At 43.1% G+C, this 20,399-nt stretch overlaps 1 protein-coding gene across 2 annotated transcripts; it reads right to left on the bottom strand.

The window, feature by feature from the left end:
* Nucleotides 1-42: 42 nt before the first annotated feature.
* LOC115173564 (fermitin family homolog 1-like) lies at nt 43-17,860 on the bottom strand. Of its 2 annotated transcripts, XM_029731821.1 has the most exons (15): nt 17,757-17,860; nt 14,399-14,557; nt 11,681-11,914; nt 11,006-11,143; nt 9,986-10,172; nt 9,721-9,823; nt 9,478-9,585; nt 8,175-8,303; nt 7,916-7,965; nt 7,382-7,613; nt 7,183-7,259; nt 6,944-7,091; nt 6,573-6,697; nt 6,217-6,358; nt 43-834 (listed from the first exon to the last, which is right to left on the bottom strand). In XM_029731821.1, the coding sequence occupies exons 2-15, from the start codon at nt 14,547-14,549 to the stop codon at nt 661-663; spliced, it is 1,998 nt and encodes a 665-aa protein (XP_029587681.1). In that variant the 5' UTR covers nt 14,550-14,557; nt 17,757-17,860; the 3' UTR covers nt 43-660. The 2 variants fall into 2 exon arrangements, with proteins under 2 accessions (XP_029587681.1, XP_029587760.1); XM_029731900.1 differs by lacking the exons at nt 43-834; nt 6,217-6,358 and having other exon boundaries at nt 6,657-6,697; nt 6,960-7,091.
* Between the last annotated feature and the right edge of the window lie 2,539 nt (nt 17,861-20,399).

The raw sequence follows: 20,399 nt of genomic DNA, 5'->3' as shown, positions 1-20,399 counted from the left end.
CTCCCAGGGAATCACCATTACAGAGAAAACAACTGACCAAAACATGTTTCTCAAGTTTATTTCACTGCATCTCAGTCAGCAGAAACTCCAGTGTTTTCTCTGAAAATAAATGTCTCGTTCAACACAATAATAACCCACCACCAGAACTATCTCATAAATATATTTTGGACTTGTAATAAAATTGCAAGAGTTACATTCTAAAACATCATACAAGTAATATGTATAAAACAGGGCAATGAACGTATATTGATTGTGAAAGTAGCCTACAACATTGAATTCAAAGACTGGGCTACACAAAGTCAAACAAGTGACAAGATGTACAGCCCATGTGCTGAATGAATTGCTGTCTCTGCAGATGGACCATGCAATCAAAGCGGTAGGCCAGGCCTAACCGTCAGACAAAGTGGCCTTGTAAAGATGGTCTACCCATCCTGTAGAGATGGTCTACCCATCCTGTAGAGATGGTCTACCCATCCTGTAGAGATGGTCTACCCATCCTGTAGAGATGGTCTCGGGATGAAATATAGTGACAAAGACGTTTGACTTTTCTCTGCAATTTACAATATGAACAAATAATTGATGTAGTTTGCAAAACCATATCAACAATGCATTTCAATTATTTCTTGCCAGCAGCACTAAGTGAAAGCTGATGTCCCAGGTTCATTCCTGCCCTCCAGTGAGTTTGTGGAAGAGTTCCTCATCCAGTGTCTCGTTCTGGTCTTTGGAGCGTGTTGAGAGGAAGATGTATCCTCCTATGTACTCATGGACCACCTTACAGTCACAGCTCACACAGGAGAAGGCTATCGACACATTCTGGTCAAAATCTATGGCCACCTGAAGACATTAAACAGTATGGATTAATACTGATTCATGTACTTTATAGATATAGTACCTTGCAAAAGTATTCATAACGCTTGGATTTCTTCACATTTTATTGTGTTACAAAGTGGGATTAAAATATATTTGTCATTTTATGTCAACAATCTACACAAAATACTCTGTAGTGTCAAAGTGGAAGAACATTTGTAATATTTTATATATACTGCTCAAAAAAATAAAGGGAACACTTAAACAACACATCCTAGATCTGAATGAAAGAAATAATCTTATTAAATACTTTTTTCTTTACATAGTTGAATGTGCTGACAACAAAATCACACAAAAAGAATCAATGGAAATCCAATTTATCAACCCATGGAGGTCTGGATTTGGAGTCACACTCAAAATTAAAGTGGAAAACCACACTACAGGCTGATCCAACTTTGATGTAATGTCCTTAAAACAAGTCAAAATGAGGCTCAGTAGTGTGTGTGGCCTCCGCGTGCCTGTATGACCTCCCTACAACGCCTGGGCATGCTCCTGATGAGGTGGCGGATGGTCTCCTGAGGGATCTCCTCCCAGACCTGGACTAAAGCATCCGCCAACTTCTGGACAGTCTGTGGTGCAATGTGGCGTTGGTGGATGGAGCGAGACATGATGTCCCAGATGTGCTCAATTGTATTCAGGTCTGGGGAACGGGCGGGCCAGTCCATAGCATCAATGCCTTCCTCTTGCAGGAACTGCTGACACACTCCAGCCACATGAGGTCTAGCATTGTCTTGCATTAGGAGGAACCCAGGGCCAACCACACCAGCATATGGCCTCACAAGGGGTCTGAGGATCTCATCTCGGTACCTAATGGCAGTCAGGCTACCTCTGGCGAGCACATGGAGGGCTGTGCGGCCCCCCAAAGAAATGCCACCCCACACCATGACTGACCCACCGCCAAACCGGTCATGCTGGAGGATGTTGCAGGCAGCAGAACGTTCTCCACGGCGTCTCCAGACTCTGTCACGTCTGTCACGTGCTCAGTGTGAACCTGCTTTCATCTGTGAAGAGCACAGGGCGCCAGTGGCAAATTTGCCAATCTTGGTGTTCTCTGGCAAATGCCAAACGTCCTGCACGGTGTTGGGCTGTAAGCACAACCCTACCTGTGGACGTCGGGCCCTCATACCACCCTCATGGAGTCTGTTTCTGACCGTTTGAGCAGACACATGCACATTTGTGGCCTGCTGGAGGTCATTTTGCAGGGCTCTGGCAGTGCTTCTCCTGCTCCTCCTTGCACAAAGGCGGAGGTAGCGGTCCTGCTGCTGGGTTGTTGCCCTCCTACGGCCTCCTCCACATCTCCTGATGTACTGGCCTGTCTCCTGGTAGCACCTCCATGCTCTGGACACTACGCTGACAGACACAGCAAACCTTCCTGCCACAGCTCGCATTGATGTGCCATCCTGGATGAGCTGCACTACCTGAGCCACTTGTGTGGGTTGTAGACTCCGTCTCATGCTACCACTAGAGTGAAAGCACCGCCGGCATTCAAAAGTGACCAAAACATCAGCCAGGAAGCATAGGAACTGAGATGTGGTCTGTGGTCCCCACCTGCAGAACCACTCCTTTATTGGGGGTGTCTTGCTAATTGCCTATAATTTCCATTTGTTGTCTATTCCATTTGCACAACAGCATGTGAAATGTATTGTCAATCAGTGTTGCTTCCTAAGTGGACAGTTTGATTTCACAGAAGTGTGATTGACTTGGAGTTACATTGTGTTGTTTAAGTGTTCCCTTTATTTTTTTGAGCAGTGTATATATATAAATTAAATGAAGTCGTTGCATAAGTATTCAACTCCCCGGGTCGATACATGTTAGAAACACCTTTGGCAGTGATTACAGCTGTGAGTCTTCTTGGGTAAGTCTCTAAGAGCTTTCCACACCTACAGCCGTGGCCAAAAGTTTTGAGAATGACACAAATATACATTTTCACAAAGTCTGCTGCATCAGTTTGTATGATGGCAATTTGCATATAATCCAGAATGTTATGAAGAGTGATCAGATGAATTGCAATTAATTGCAATGTCCCTCTTTGCCATGCAAATTAACTGAATCCCCAAAAACATTTCCACTGCATTTCAGCCCTGCCACAAAAGGACCTGCGACATCACGTCAGTGATTCTCTCGTTAACACAGGTGTGATTGTTGACGAGGACAAGGCTGGAGATCACTCTGTCATGCTGATTGAGTTCAAATAACAGACTGGAAGCTTCAAAAGGAGGGTGGTGCTTGGAATCATTGTTCTTCCTCTGTCAATCATGGTTACCTGCAAGTATAACAGTATAGCTTCCGTCCCTCTCCTCGCCCCAACCTGGGCTTAAACCAGGGACCCTCTGCACACATCAACAACTGACACCCACGAAGCATCGTTACCCATCGCGCCACAAAAGCCACGGCCCTTGCAGAGCAAGGGGAACAACTACTTCAAGTCTCAGAGCGAGTGACGTCACCCGATTGAAACGCTATTAGCGCGCACCACCGCTAACTTACTAGCCATTTCACATTGGTTACACAAGGAAACACGTGCCATCATCATTGCTTTGCATAAAAAGGGCTTCACAGGCAAGGATATTGCTGCCAGTAAGATCAACCATTTATCGGATCATCAAGAACTTCAAGGAGAGAGGTTCAATTGTTGTGAAGAAGGCTTCAGGGCGCCCAAGAAAGTCCAGCAAGCGCCAGGACCGTCTCCTAAAGTTGATTCAGCTACGGGATCGGGGCACCACCAGTACAGAGCTTGCTCAGGAATGGCAGCAGGCAGGTGTGAGTGCATCTGCATTCACAGTGAGGCGAAGACTTGGGAGGATGGCCTGGTGTGAAGAAGGAGTGGCAAAGAAGCCACTTCTCTCCAGGAAAAACATCAGGGACAGACTGATATTCTGCCAAAGGTACAGGGATTGGACTGCTGAGGACTGGGGTAAAGTCATTTTCTCTGATGAATCCCCTTTCCGATTGTTTGGGGCATCCGGAAAAAAAGCTTTTCCGGAGAAGACAAGGTGAGCGCTACCATCAGTCCTCTGTCATGCCAACACTAAAGCATGCTGAGACCATTCATGTGTGGGTGTAACGGCTGTCGTAGAGAGGGGACCAAAGCGCAACGTGTTGACTGCTCATGATGAATATATATTTGAACTCAGAACACTAAAGAAAAAATAACAAAGCGAAAACGAAAGTGCACAGTTCTGTCAGGTACATAAACTAAACAGAAGACAACTACCCACAAACACAGGTGGAAAAAAACACTACTTAAGTATGATCTCCAATTAGAGACAACGAGGACCAGCTGCCTCTAATTGGAGATCACCCCCCCCAAAAAACCATAGAAAAACACAAAACACCCCCTGTCACGCCCTGTACTACTCTACCATAGAAAATAACATCGTACTATGGTCAGGACGTGACAGTGGGGTTGCTTCTCAGCCAAGGGAGTGGGCTCACTCACAATTTTGCCTAAGAACACAGGCATGAATAAAGAATGGTACCAACACATCCTCCGAGAGCAACTTCTCCCAACCATCCAGGAACAGTTTGGTGACGAACAATGCCTTTTCCAGCATGATGGAGCACCTTGCTATAAGGCAAAAGTGATAACTAAGTGGTTTGGGGATCAAAACATCAATATTTTGGTTGAATGGCCAGGTAACTCCCCAGACCTTAATCACATTGAGAACTTGTGGTCAATCCTCAAGAGGCGGGTGGACAAACAAAAACCCACAAATTCTGACAAACTCCAAGCATTGATTATGCAAGAATGGGCTGCCATCAGTCAGGATGTGGCCCATAAGTTAATTGACAGCATGCCAGGGCGGATTGCAGAGGTCTTGAAAAAGAAGGGTCAACACTGCAAATATTGACTCTGCATCAACTTCATGTAATTGTCAATAAAAGCCTTTGACACTTATGAAATGCTTGTAATTATACTTCAGTATTCCATAGTAACATCTGACAAAAAAATCTAAAGACACTGAAGCAGCAAACTTTGTGAAATTTTATATTTGGGTCATTCTCAAAACGTTTGGCCACGACTGTAGATTCATAATTCTTCAAGCTCTGTCAAGATGTTTGGGACCATGGCTAGACACCAATTTCCAGTCTTGCCAGATTTACAAGCAGATTTAAGTCCAAACTGTAACTCGGCCACTCAGGAACATTCACTGTCTTCTTGGTAAACAACTCCAGTGTTGTTTTGGCCTTGTGTTGTAGGTTATTATCCTGCTAAAAGGTGAATTCCTCTCCCAGTGTCTGGTGTAAAGCAGACTGAAGTAGGTTTTCCTCTAGGATTTTGCCTGTGCTTAGCTCCATTCCATTTATTTTTATCCTGAAGAATTCCCCAGTATTTGCCGATGTCAAGCATACCCATATCATGATGCATCCACCACAATGCTTGAAAATAAGGAGGCAATTACTCAGTGATATGTTGTGTTGGATTTGCCCCAAATATAAGGCTTTGCCATGTTTTTTTGTTGCAGTATTACTTTAGTGCCTTGTTGTAGACAATATGCATGTTTTGGAATATTTTTATTCTGTATATTTGTATTCTTCTTTTCACTCTGGTGGATTCACTACAATGTTGTTAATCCATCCTCTGTTTTCTTCCATTATGGCCATTGAACTCTGTAACTGTTTTAAAATCACCAATGGCCTCATGCTAACATCCCTGAGCAGTTTCCTTCCTGTCCTGCAGCTCAATTCAGAAGAACAACTGTATCTTTGATGTGTCTGGGTGGTTTATGTATAATCCACAACATAATTATTAACTTGACCATAATGCTTAAAGAGATATTCAATGTCTGATTTGTTATTGTCACCCATCTACAAATCACTGCCCTTCTTTATGAGGCTTTCGAAAAGCTCCATGGTCTTTGTAATTGAATCTGTGCTTGAAATTCAAAACTTGCCTGAGGGACCTTACAGATGTTGTATGTATGGGGGACAAGTGGAAGAGTTAGTCATAAAAAAGTAAACTCCTATTATTTAACACAGAGTGAGTCCATGTCATTTTGTAAGTCATTTGTTAAGTGAAATGTAACTCCTGAACTAATTTAGGCTTGCCTGAACAGAGGGGCTGATTGATTACACAACGTCTATATTTTAGTTCTTCATTTTCTCTTCCACTTTGAGATTACAGAGTATTTTAAGTAGATTGTTGGAAAAAAATGACAATCAAATTAATTTTAATCCCACTTTGTAACAAAATAAAATGTGAATACATCTAAGGGGTCTGAATACTTTTGCAAGGCTAAGTATATTTTCAGTAAAAAACTGGTTTCTCTTATTACAAAGACAACTTTTATCCTTGCTTTCTAATCTGTAAAAAGCAATCAATCAATCAATCAATCTAGAGCCATTTACCTGTCTGATCTCCCAGTTGACATTCCACTGTTTCATGTTGGCGAATCTCCAGGTGGTGACAGGCAGGCCAGTGGACATGTCAATACGGATCAGACGGTTATAGGAGATACCCATCAGCTCATTCTTCTTACTGCCTCGGAACCTGGAACGAACACACACACACACACACACACACACACACACACACACACACACACACACACACACACACACACCATGATTGTGTGATAAGTAACTTTACCTGGGACCTGAAGATTTACATTAGCTCGCTGAGCTAACGCCTAAGGCTAAGGCGTTATCTCAGCAGGCTAACACAGCCTTGAGGTGTTTGAACCTGGTCGGTCACATTTACGTACCTGACAATGTAGTATTTGATACCAAACTCAGCCAGGGACTGCCAGGCATGGATGAAGCGCATTTTAGCTTCATTGAGAGAGAGACTGGCAATGTTCTGATGGGCCTCCAGGATCCTCGCTGTCAGCTGGACAGCAGACAGGAGTCAGAACAGGGACATTTAGGCTACTTTACACAGACATTATGTCAGTCCTTTAACAAATACTGAGAGGGTAAGAGAATGGAATAGAATGATCTGGATGTCGACAGATTATTGTTAGTCTGAGATTATAAAACCACTGGAGCTCTGATGACATCCTCTCCCTGTCTGTGGCTCACAAACACTGAAGCATGTTTGATTGATCATCACCCTATATTGCAGATAGACCCCCACCTGTTTGGTCTTGTACCTCTTGGTGTATCTAGGAGAGACAAAGCACTCAGCGTTCATCTCCATGGTGTCCAGGTCTGGAGCAGACTGACCAGGGGGGGGCGCCAGACTCTTCATCTGCAGGAACGACTGGATGTTCTTCACCTCCGACCTAGACCAATCCCAGTTTCTCCTAGTCAGTTTACAGTCAGAACCCTATTAATGTGGTAAGGCATGGGAAGGATTAAGTAAGAACGTGTGACCTGTAGGAGCTGTAAGCCATGGTCTTGCCCTTGGAGGCCAGAGTACACGCTGCCTTCCACTTGGCATACTGCGTCTCCTGGATAAAAACAGGAATATCATCACAATATGTAAGGGGAACAATGGAGTCATGTTCTTGGTGCCCCCCCCCCCAAAAAAAAATATTATAATAATTTGGTTCAATAACAAATTGCATCTTACGTTGTCACAGAGGATGTAGACCTCACTCATCCCATCAGCCACTGGGAGCAGCAGCTTGATGCCAAACTTCTTGTCCGTCACGTTGACATCAGGGACCACCTCACATCCTCTGAGATGCAGCTGTTCTATGGGCTCACCACTAGCTGTCTCTTTGTTCTTGTAGTAGGAGATGGTGGTGTCTTTAAACACGAACCAGTACTCCTTATACGAACGCAATGCCAACCTTTTAGGCCTGGGGTACGAAACAAAACCAAAAAAGAAATAAAAACGATTTGAGGAAAAAATGTGAACAGGTTGTGTCCCCACACAGTCACACTGTTGCACGTTGCTGTGTGAACTGTCTGTGTCATGGACTATCTACAGTGTAGCATATTAACCTTTCCTTCTGTAAAGTGTAATGGAATTTTACTTCTACGACTTACCATTCTAGGTTTCTAAAACCCATGTTTCCATTTGTTACACAGATAGAGTTACAGTATACAGTACCCTATTAATGTGTGTTTCTGGCCATATACAGGGGCCTTTAGGATTCACCTGAACAGCTTAAGGGAGTCTGCCAGCTTTGGAACGTCTGTGATGTCTTCCTGGAGGGGGGGGGGAGCAACTGTCAATTATCCTGTGACTTAGTGACATCATCATGTTGAGACATGCAATCGAAGCAGACAACCCATCAACCCTTGCTTAAATACAGGTGTTGCACCCTCTGAAACTGTTGAAAACACACACACTTGTTCATCATTTATACTGTATGTAAAGAATATGAATCGTTTATATTAATAAAAACTCCACTTACCAATATTCTGTCTGTTTTTCCTCCAAGTGTGACCTCTAGATTGGATAAGGCAGCCTCTACTTCATCTATCTCCGGTTCATTGGAGAAGTCCAGAGGTTCCGTGGACATGGTCATCTTACATATGTGATACTGAAACAATATTAACATAATCATTAATAATCATCACATAATGATGGGAATTGGGGGATATATCATACTAAGAGCAACAGGAGATAAGAATACAATACACAGTAAATAAGAGTACAATACATAGTAGATAAGAATACAATACATAGTAGATAAAAATACAATACACAGTAGATAAAAATACAATACACAGTAGATAAGAATACAATAAACGGTAGATAAGAATACAATACACAGTAGATAAGAATACAATTGTCACGTCCTGACCAGTATAAGGGGTTATTGGTTATTGTAGTTTGGTCAGGACGTGGCAGGGGGTATTTGTTTTATGTGGTTCGGGGTTTAATGGGATATGTATTTATGTAAGATGGGTGTTTGATTTATGTGTTCCGGGGTTTTTGGGTAATGTTCTTGTTTTGTATTTCTATGTTTTTCTATATTGTGTATTTCTTTGTTGGCCTGGTATGGCTCTCAATCAGGAACAGCTGTACATTGTTGTTGCTGATTGAGAGTCATACTTAAGTTGCCCTGTTTTCACCTGTCCCTTTGTGGGAAGTTGTTGTTGTACTGCTGTGTGTTAGCCTGCAACACTGTTCGTTCGATCGGTTTCTTGTTTTGATTGTTACGTGTTCTATTAAAGTTAAGATGAGCACTCAACCCGCTGCGCCTTGGTCCATGATGTACAACGACCGTTACAACAATACACGGTAGATAAGACTACAATACACGGTAGATAAGACTACAATACACGGTAGATAAGACAAGTTTGAAAACCTAAATATACCCAGTTTTTAGCTGTGTAAAAGGCAGGTCTGAACCCAGAAACAGTTTTTAGTTCAACACTTGAGGCCAGACGATGACACAAGACTGGAAGAAGACAGAGAGAGCCTTGTGATTCCAGTAACTATGCAGTTGAGAGCAATAACCATCTCAGGGATTTAATCATTTTTATAGATCAGTTGAGAATAAATCGGTCAGAGATGAAGAACAGTTAAAATGCAATATGTTTTTCACTTAATACTTTTATGTAATTTATATTTTCTCACCCAGAGGAGTTCAGGAGGATAACCAGACTGCCTCCTGTGGGATTGTCCTCTTTCCCATCATGCCTCCTTTGGGACTGAGACACCAAACCAGATGGATAATAGTGTGTGCGTGTGTGTGTGTGTGTGTGTACCTGTAAGGAGGCGAACATGAGCATCTCCTCCTCAGTGCAGTTGATCTCCTCCAGTAGGATGGACCAGCGAGCCTGTTCATACAGCTGGGTTATCCTCACAGCATCATACTGAAACACAAATCAATAAATCAGTCAATGTTATGGTTAGAGGTGGTGTTATGGTTACAGTTAGTCTCACCTTCGGGTTGAGGTTCAGTGTTATTCAAACACTCACTTAGGTTTAAGGTTAGGGGTTAGTGTTACCTTTGGGTTGAGGTCGAAGAAGCAGTGGTATTTGAAGCGTAGCTGCAGTCTGTCATGTTCTCCGATGCCCTGTTCCATCAAGGAGCGGGAGGAGTCCAGCCACCTGTCAATCACATCAGCAGCCTATCACAGTAAACCAGGAAGTGTTCAGGGAAGAAACAGATAACTGCCTTCCAGCATAGCAAAGCCAACAACTAGTAACTATTCTACCTGTACAGCCATAGTCTGGTTCATCTCAAGGTTTTTGTTTCTGAGTAACTCTTACCCTGCGTTGATGATGGCTTTGTCCACCATGGACAACTGCTGGTACATCTTGGCCAGCTCTGCAGGGGGCAGGTTGGGCTGGCTGGAGGTCAGGGGGTTGTCCCCAAACCATAAGCTGGTGGCCGAGGCTGGAGTCCCGTTCTCTGGGTCATAAGTGGGCACCATGGTCTTACTGTACAAGGGACTGCCTGGAGGGGTCAGGTGGAGGAGACACAGTTCAGGGACCATATTCATAATGAGAGTGCTGATCTAGAATCAGTTCTGCCTTTTAGATCATAACGAATAAGATTATATCAAGGGGACCTGATCCTGGACCAGCAGCATTATGGGAGAAATGGGCCGGTCTTCATTTGTTAAACTCCTTTGAAATGGTTCAGAACTACAGTCAAAATGAGGCTGATTTTATGAGTTGGAATCAGTCAGCTGCTCTATACTGTAGCTATTCAAACAGACTCAGAAAGTGTGTGTGTCTGCGTTTCAGCCTTGAGAACATTGCAGCGTACTGTACTATTCTTTCAGATATCCGTCATGATCGCTCTATTCTTTTACATCCTCAGAATTATCCATTGTCCATTCCTTCTTAGATTGTTTCAGAAGTCTACAGAAGCCACAATGTGGCCTGAGTCTGGTGGTGTGAGACATACAAGTCAGAAATGATCCACTTTGAGTTAGCCTGAGGTTCTAAACCTTGACTGTGTTGCCATGGTGATGAATGAAATCCCTTCACAGCATGATTGAAGATGACCTTCGAGATATGAGGAAAGTTTACGCCAGGCTAACTTCACCATGCGGATAACTTAGCCTGAGGGCCTGATGGTTTCTGTGATTCAATAAAGGTATATTGACAGAGAGACAACAACAATGGGGTTGGGTAAAGCAGAAACAGGCAGTCACCTAGGATATGGCTAACTTGGTTGAAAAGTCTTTACATGAAAACAGCCGGGAAGAATCTGACCGTCTACTGAAAATATCCATGTCTAATAACATGATTAACACATGATTCTAACTCTGCTTCTCTCACCTGTTCCCCCAGAGCCATTGAAGATGTCCATGTCTAAGATTTCTTCCAGCGCTGGGTTCTTGTCTTTCTTCATCTTCTTCTTCTTGGGCAGGTCATCTGGAGGCTTCAGCAGGGACAGCTCCTCTGGCCTCCTGATGTCTAGAGGAGAGGGAGGACGTCAAGGAGAGTTCCTGCCCCTAAACCCTAGCCCCTAGACCAGTGGTTCTCAAATGTATCCTCGGGGACCCCCAGACGTTTCCCAATTTTGTTGTAGAGCTGAACTAGCTCACCCAATTCATCTATTCAAGGGCTTGATGATTAGTTAACAAGTTGAATAAGGTGTGCTGGCTCTGGAATAGATAAATGCATGGAAGGGCCGGCTGTCTCCGAGGAGAGGTTTGAGAATCACTTCCTTAGACCCCTAAACCCCAAATCCTTATACCTAGATTTAAATCCCTAACCATTAGGTCCTAGCCCCTACACCCCTCAGTCCCGGTGAAGATGTGAGAAGCCTGGAGAAGTATAAACAATATGACAAACATTTTCCTTGCCACCAATCAGTAATGGGAACTTGACTATATTAAACACTGATCCAATCCTTTCAGATCTACAGTACACTAGTGCAAAGGGACTAGTGCTTAGGGACTAGGGGCTAGGGGGTGAGGATAGGGCCTCATACCTGGGTAGGGTACTCACTGAGTGCTCTGCAGATCTTTACGACGGTCTTGAAGACGACGGCAGAGTAGCTGACGGTGAGTTTGACCGTTTTCATGTTGGGCAGCTGCAGGCACAGGGGTTTGTGCTGGGGAGTGTATCGTAGGTCAGCATCTGTCTGGACACCATACTTGTCCAGGGTCCAGTGGGTCTTCAGCAGCCAACAGCTCCTCTGCTTCCACCACAGAGCATGGTCTGACCAGTCCTGAGGGGCCTCTGACGGAGAGATGGAGATGAGAGAAAGAGAGGATTTATGGTTGGGTAAAAGGACAGTATTTTCACAAGGCACAAACATTGCCATTAAACATGTACAGCTGTATGTATTATCCTCAATTAAAACCGATATTCTCTCGTCTAATAACTTGACAATTTCAGCATGGATTATATTTAGGTTAGTAACTATACAAGAAAGCTTCTGTGCAAAAGTTCACTCCAAACAAACCACCTGCAACAGGCATAAAAAGTCCTCACAGGAAGCAGAGGGGTTAGGCTTGATGATTGTGAATGACATCATGTTGTGGCATTATCATGGCTAAACCCAGACCCCCGCTGTGCCGCTCCAGTCTGATGACTGACCATTGAGGTCGGAAGTTTACATACACTTAGGTTGGAGTCATTAAAACCCGTTTTCAACCACTCCACAAATTTCTTGTTAACAAACTATAGCTTTGGCATGTCGGTTAGGACATCTACTTTGTGCATGACATTTTTCCAACAATTGTTTACAGACAGATTATTTCACTTATAATTCCCTATATCACAATTCCAGTGGGTCAGAAGTTTACATACACTAAGTTGACTGTGCCTTTAAACAGATTGGAAAATTCCAGAAAATGATGTCATGGCTTTAGAAGCTTCTGATAGGCTAATTGACATAATTTGTGTCAATTGGAGGTGTGATTGTGGATGTATTTCAAGGCCTACCTTCAAACTCAGTGCCTCTTTGCTTGACATCATGGAAAAATCCAAATAAATCAGCCAAGACCTCAGAAGAAAACTTGTAGACCTCCACAAGTCTGGTTGATCCTTGGGAGCAATTTCCAAACGCCTAAAGGTACCACATTTATCTGTACAAACAATAGTATGCAACTGTAAACACCATGGGACCACGCAGCAGTCATACCACTCAGGAAGGAGACGCGTTCTGTCGCATAGAGATGAACGTACTTTGGTGAGAAAAGTGCTAATCAATCCCAGAACAATAGCAAAGGACCTTGTGAAGATGCTGGAGGAAACATGTACAAAAGTATCTATATCCTCAGTAAAACGAGTCCTATATCGACATAACCTGAAAGGCCTCTCAGCAAGGAAGAAGCCACTGCTCCAAAACCGCCATAAAAAAGCCAGACTACGGTTTGCAACTGCACATGGGGACAAAGATCGTACTTTTTGGAGAAATGTCCTCTGGCCTGATGAAACAAAAATAGAACTGTTTGGCCATAATGACCATCGTTATGTTTGGAGGAAAAAGGGGGATGCTTGCAAGACGAAGAACACCATCCCAACCGTGAAGCACGGGGGTGGCAGCATCATGTTGTGGGGGTGCTTTGCTGCAAGAGGGACTGGTGCACTTCACAAAATAGATGGCATCATGAGGAAGGAAATGGAAATGAGGAAGAAAATTATGTGGATATATTAAAGCAACATCTCAAGATATCAGTCAGGAAGTTAAAGCTTGGTCGCAAATGGGTATTCCAAATGGACAATGACCCCAAGCATACTTCCAAAGTTGTGGAAAAATGGCTTAAGGACAACAAAGTCAAGGTATTGGAGTGGCCATCACAAAGCCCTGACCTCAATCCTATAGAAAATGTGTGGGCAGAACTGAAAATGCGTGTGCGAGCAAGGAGGCCTGGAAACCTGACTCAGTTACACCAGCTCTGTCAGGAAAATTGGGCCAAAATTCACCCAACTTATTGTGGGAAGCTTGTGGAAGGCTACCCAAAATGTTTGACCCAAGTTAAACAATTTAAAGACAATGCTACCATATACTAATTGAGTGTATGTAACTTCTGACCCACTGGGAATGTGATAAAAGAAATAAAAGCTGAAATAAATCATTCTCTCTACTATTATTCTCACATTTCACATTCTTAAAATAAAGTGGTGATTCTAACTGACCTAGGACAGGGAACTTTTACTAGGATTAAATGTCAGGAATTGTGAAAAACTGAGTTTAAATATATTTGGCTAAGGTGTATGTAAACTTCCGACTTCAACTGTATATGGCTTAGTCATATAAAGTACATGTTGTCATTCACCCCCTTACCTCCTTGTATCTATGTGAAATAAACCAAGGCTTAGGTCACTTTCATACTGTCTTACACTAGGGGAATTCCATAGTGTCTAATCCTCCTGAATGAAGACAGGGTGTGTCTTAAATCACAACCTATTCTCCATGTAGGACACTCATATTGTAGATGTAATAATTGTCAAAGGTAGCGCACTACACAGAGAATAGGGTGTCTTTTGAGATTTCTCCCAGGTGAATAAACATGCGATAAAGTGGTGGACTTCAGCCCCTCTGGCTGTGGTACTGAAGCATTGTGGGATAACAATACTACTCAGCACTATAGATGAATGTAGGGCAAACAAGGGTGTGTTCTCCAGGCTAGTACTGTGTCTGAGAGAGGGGGGAGACAGAGAGAGAGAGAGAGACAGAGAGGGTTGGAAAAGAGAATGAAAGAGAGAGAGACTTACTGATCTTCTCCACCAGTTTGAGCATGAGTCCTCCAATGTGCAGGTCTCCCTTGACTCTGAATTTAAACCTCATACCCTCATCTCCATCTCTCTGGTCCACCTGGACTGACAGCTCCCACGACATGTTGCCATACTCTGCCGTGTTTATCATGACCCTGCCTGGAGGGCAGGGAGTTTAGGTGAGAGATAGAGGACTTATTAACAATTGTATTTGTGAAAAGTGTTGAATAAATAAAATATGATTGAGCGACTGATCCTGCTGTGGCTTCCCCAAAACACTGACTGAAGAGACAGGTCAGCGAAATGGCATGTTCAGTCTCATCTGCAGTACTAACTGACTAAAATATATATAGCACCCTATTCTCTATATAGTAGGGCTGTCCCCAACTAAAACAAATCTTGGTCAACCAAAAGTTGTCTGTTCATCGATTGGTTGAATTTTTTAAATGTGTATTTTTCCATATATAGACACAACATACGTGAAAAACAATCTACTATATACAGTGCTTTCAGAAAGTATTCAGACCCTTTCCCCTTTTGGAAATGTTGTTACGTTACAGCCGTATTCTAAAATTGATTAAATACATTCCCCCCCCATCAATCTACACACAATACCCCATAATGTCAAAGCAGAAACAGGTTTTTAGACATTTTATTCAGACCCTTTGCTTTGAGACTCGAAATTGAGCTCAGGTGCATCCTGTTTCCATTGATCATCCTTGAGATGTTTCTACTACTTGATTGGAGTCCACCTGTGGTAAATTCAATTGATTGGATATGATTTGGAAAGGCACACACCTGTCTATATAAGGTCCGACAGTTAAGAGTGCATGTCAGAGGAAAAACCAAGCCATGAGGTCGAAGGAATTGTCTGTAGAGCTCCAAGACAGGACTGTGTCGAGGCACAGATCTGGGGAAGGGTACCAAAAATGTCTGCAGCATTGAAGGTCCCCAAGAACCCAATGGCCTCCATCATTCTTAAATGGATGACGTTTGGAACCACCAAGGCTCCTCCTAGAGCTGGCCGCCTGGCCAAACTGAGCAATCGGGGGGGAAGGGCCTTGGTCAGGGAGGTGACCAAGAACCCAATGGTCAATCTGAAAGAGCTCCAGAGTTCCTCTGTGGAGATGGGAGAAACCTTCCAGAAGGGCAAACATCTCTGCAGCACTCCACCAATCAGGCCTTTATCGTAGAGTGGCTAGACTGAAGCCACTCCTCAGTAAAAGGCACATGACAGCCCGCTTGGAGTTTGCCAAAAGGCACCTAAAGACTCTCAGACCATGAGAAACAAGATTCTCTGGTCTGATGAAACCAACATTGAACTCTTTGGCCTGAATGCCAAGCGTCACGTCTGGAGGAAACCTGACCCCATCCCTATGGTGAAGTATGGTGGTGGCAGCATGTTGTGGGGATGTTTTTTAGTGGCAGGGACTGGGAGACTAGTCAGGATCGAGGGAAAAACGAACGGAGCAAAGTACAGAGAGATCCTTGACGAAAACCTACTCCAGAGTGCTCAGGACCTCAAACTGGGGTGAAGGTTCACCTTCCAACAGGACAATGACCCTAAGCACACAGCCAAGACAACGCAGGAGTGGCTTTGGGACAAGTCTCTGAATGTCTTTGAGTGTCCAATCAAACATTTCTGGAGAGACCTGAAAATAGCTGTGCAGCGATGCTCCCCATCTAATCTGACATAGCTTGCGAGGATATGCAGAGAAGAATGGGAAAAACTCCCAAAACACAGGTGTGCCAAGCTTGTAGCATCATACACAAGAAGACTCGAGGCTGTAAACCACTGCCTTACGTGCTTCAACAAAGTACTGAGTAAAGGGTCACAATACTTATGGAAATGTGATTTCTGTTTTTTATCATAAATTTGCAAAACAATCTACCTGTTTTTGCTTTGTCATTATGATATATTGTGTAGATTGATGAGCGAAAAAAAACAATTAAATTAGAGTAAGGCTGTAATGTAACAAAATGTGGAAAAGTCAAGGGGTCTGAATACTTTCTGAATGCACTGTATACAGCAGTTTCTTCAATTCAAAGTGCTCTACATTGTAAAGTGTTAACGCAGACTGTAACGTAACAAAATGTCCAAACTCAACTTATATATGGGAAAATACAAGTTTTAAAATGTCGACCAATCAATTGGTTGAAAAAACAGACGACTTGGTCGACCAAGTTTTTTTTTTAAACCAAGATGCTGCATAGTTATGATATACAGTGTACTTCGCAAATATACCACATTAATATTTAACCCAGATTTCATGTTTGCTTAGCACCAATAGTTTGGTTTCCATGCAGTTGTCGACATATTTTAAAATCTGCATAAAACATATGCGCATTTTCCCTCCAGAGATGTTTCATCAACTGTACTTGTTGCCGGTAAAAGGTTGTGCGCGACGACATTGGGCACATAAAATACCCACGTACCAACTACAAAATACAAGTTAAACGGATTTTCATCCCATTTTCAACTATACTGATGGTTTTCTCACCAAAAAATGTTGCGTTATATAGCGAGTGTGCCCACTGGTAATGGCCCGTGCTCTGCGCACTTATACATGATGAGATTATTATTATGGACGAGCAAGAGTTTTTATTTGCCAAGCATCGATTAACATGTCACCAGAATAAGAACTTCGATATTTATTGGAAAGGATCACCACGCTCATCACCTTGCACTTCCACCACCGTGTAAAGTTAATCATCTATTTCATCTGTAGCCTAATACACTGCATGCTTTTCCGACGTCGTAGTGGGAGCATAATTCATTTTACCGACACAAAAAGATCCCACCTTGTCTAGCATATTTGGAAAGTTTACCGAAAAAGTTTCTGTTTCCATCAGGCCTGTCATTACATATATATATATATTTTTTTTACCGATATCTACTTTACGCGCATAAAACGTTTCGTTGGAAACCTGGTTATTAAATAAGTCTTATTTTTATTCGCAAGAGGAAATCTGGAACAAAAAACGTATTTAGCTCTCATAAAACTGTTCTGAGAAACATCTATGGTGAAATATGAATAAAAATATATCCAAGGACTCATATGTCGATTTATAATAGAGTAGGTTAAATTCAGTAGCACATGCCATAACAAATGTGTAATGAAGGCTTACATTATAAACGAAAGGCTAGATTGTATACTAGCCCAGTTGTTTCTCAAACCTCCTCGGGACCCCCAGACGTTTCACAATTTTGTTGTAGCCCTGAACTAGCTCACCTGATTGACCTAGTCAAAGGCTCAACTGCGAATGAGCCGCAACCGAAACCTCAGCCATGTGTAGGCTACAATCTCTATTCTCGTGCTAAAACCGTAACAGAACACAGGTATGTTAGAAAACTCACCTTGATAAAAGTTTGAAACCTCTTCTCTCTTTTTTTTCTGTGGTGTGTGGTGCGGTCTTATGCGGTCTGCTGTCCCGTTCGCTCAGGACAGGTACCCGCCCCATACACACAGTTAAGGAAGTAGGCTAGCCTAGAAGTTTCAGCCTTGTCTTGTAAAATGTCTCAGTAGCATGAAGTTCTGCTGTCTGTATTACTCTTAAAACTACCAACAACTACACAACCCCTTCAAATTAGTGGATTCGGCTATTTCACACACACCTGTTGCTGACAGGTGTATAAAATCAAGCACACAGCAATCTCCATAGACAAACATTGGCAGTAGAATGGCCGATACTGAAGAACTCAGTGACTTTCAACGTGGCACCGTCAAAGGATGCCACCTTTCCAACAAGTCAGTTCATCAAATTTATGCCCTACTAAAGCTGCCCCGGTCAACTGTAAGCACTGTTATTGTGAAGTGGAAACCTCTAGGAGCAACAAAGGCTCAGTGAAGTGGTAGGCCACAATCAAATTTATTTTAAAGCCCTTTTTACATCAGGCCACACAAGCTCACAGAACGGGACCACCGAGTGCTGAAGCGTGTAAAAATCGTCTGTTCTCGATTGCAACACTCACTACCGTGTTCCAAACTGCCTCTGGAAGCAACATCAGCACAAGAACTGTCAGTCGGGAGCTTCATGAAAAGGGTTTCCATGGCAGAGCAGCCGCACACAAGCATAAGATTACCATGTGCAATGCCAAGCGTCAGCTGGAGTGGTGTAAAGCTCACCGCCATTGGACTCCTGGAGCAGTGGAAATGTCTTCTCTGGAGTGATAAATCACACTTCGCCATCTGGCAGTACGCAGGGACGAATCTGTGTTTGGAGGATGCCAGGAAAACGCTACCTGCCCAAATGCATAGTGCCAACTGTAAAGTTTGGTGGAGGAGGAATAATGGTCTGGGTCTGTTTTTCATGGTTTGGGCTCGGCCCCTTAGTTCCAGTGAAGGGAAATCTTAACGCTACAGCATACAATGACATTCTAGATGCTTCTGTGCTTCCAACTTTGTGACAACAGTTTGGGGAAAGCCCTTTCCTGTTTCAGCATGATAATGCACCAGTGCACAAAGCAAGGTCCATACAGAAATGGTTTGTTGAGATTGGTGTGGAAGAACTTGACTGGCCTGCCCACAGCCCTGACCTCAACTCCATCTAACACCTTTGGGATGAATTGGAACGACAACTGCGAGCCAGGCCTAATCGCCCAACATCAGTGCCCGACCTCACTAATGCTCTTGTGGCTGATGGAAGAAAGTCCCCGGAGTAATATACCAACATCAAGTGGAAAGCCTTCCCAGAAGAGTGGAGGCTGTTATAGCAGCAAAGGGGGCACCAACTCCTTATTAATGCCCATGATTTTGGAATGAGATGTTCGACGAGCAGGTGTCCACATACTTTTGGCCATAGTGTATTTTATAATCTTGTTTACTTCTCAAAGGCTGACTATAATTTGCAATAGGTGTGAGGAAGAAGCACATGTAGCCTAACCTACCTATTTAGGCTAGTCTGAGTTTTATAAATCAGACAGTCAGCGCATCTTCCCTTACTTTAATAACATCCTGTCTCCATGTGTAAATCTGTACAGTATGAGTTATAACACTACACTTACAATATGTAATATAGCCTATTTATTGATTGATTGATTGATGTAGTGGCATTACACATCCATTCACAAAACTAAAGTTACTGTCCAACATGTTACGTAAGAATATACACATTTAGAAACTCCAGTCATTGAAACACAGAAGAGTAATTGAATAGTAGGACTACATAGGTAATAATGACTCAAGCCTGCCATCCACTGGATACTTGTGGTGGCTTGACAGCATACAGGAGTGGCCAACCCTCCTCCTACAGAACTACTGAGGAATGCAGGCTTTTGCTCCTGCCCCCTCTAAAACACCTGATACTACTAATCATCTGCACATTTGGACCGTGATAAGCTGAATCAAATGTGTTAGAGCAGGGCTGGAGCAAAAGCCTCATGCTGAGAATCTACAGTCACTCAGATGGCATCCATGTAATACTTACCACTATATTATAAAGCCATCAGTGAGTTGGAGGATCCTAAATGGGAGTGGATCAAAGAGTTTCTCTCCCCCTCAAACTTATAAAGCAGTGAGTCAGTCAGTCAGTCATGCCGGGCAGTCCAAACTACTACTTAGTGAATATAAGCAGTTCAAAGCCATGAGTGATGTGGTTGATCCTCTAAAAAGAACAAGGCTTTCAAGTGAGGAGTTCCATGTAGTATTATGTTACGATGTGGTGGTGTGACCAGCAGAGGGAGCTACTATATAATTCTGAAACAAACTAGGAAGGCCCTCTCTCGCGCTCTCTCTCTCTCTCTCTCTCTCTCTCTCTCTCTCTCTCTCTCTCTCTCTCTCTCTCTCTCTCTCTCTCTCGCTCTCTCTCTCGCTCTCTCTCTCGCTCTCTCTCTCTCTCGCTCTCTCTCTCTCGCTCTCTCTCGCTCTCAATTCAATTTAAGGGCTTTATTGGCATGGGAAACACATATTGACATTGCCAAAGCAAATAAAGTAGATAATAAACAAAAGTGAAATAAACAACAAAAATGTACAGTAAACATTACACTCACAGAAGTTCCAAA

This window comes from Salmo trutta, chromosome 1 (genome assembly GCF_901001165.1).
Source record: "Salmo trutta chromosome 1, fSalTru1.1, whole genome shotgun sequence".
NCBI classification, from domain to species: Eukaryota; Metazoa; Chordata; class Actinopteri; order Salmoniformes; family Salmonidae; genus Salmo; species Salmo trutta.
Note: the sequence above shows the minus strand (reverse complement) of the source record. Positions and strands in the feature narration are given on the sequence as shown.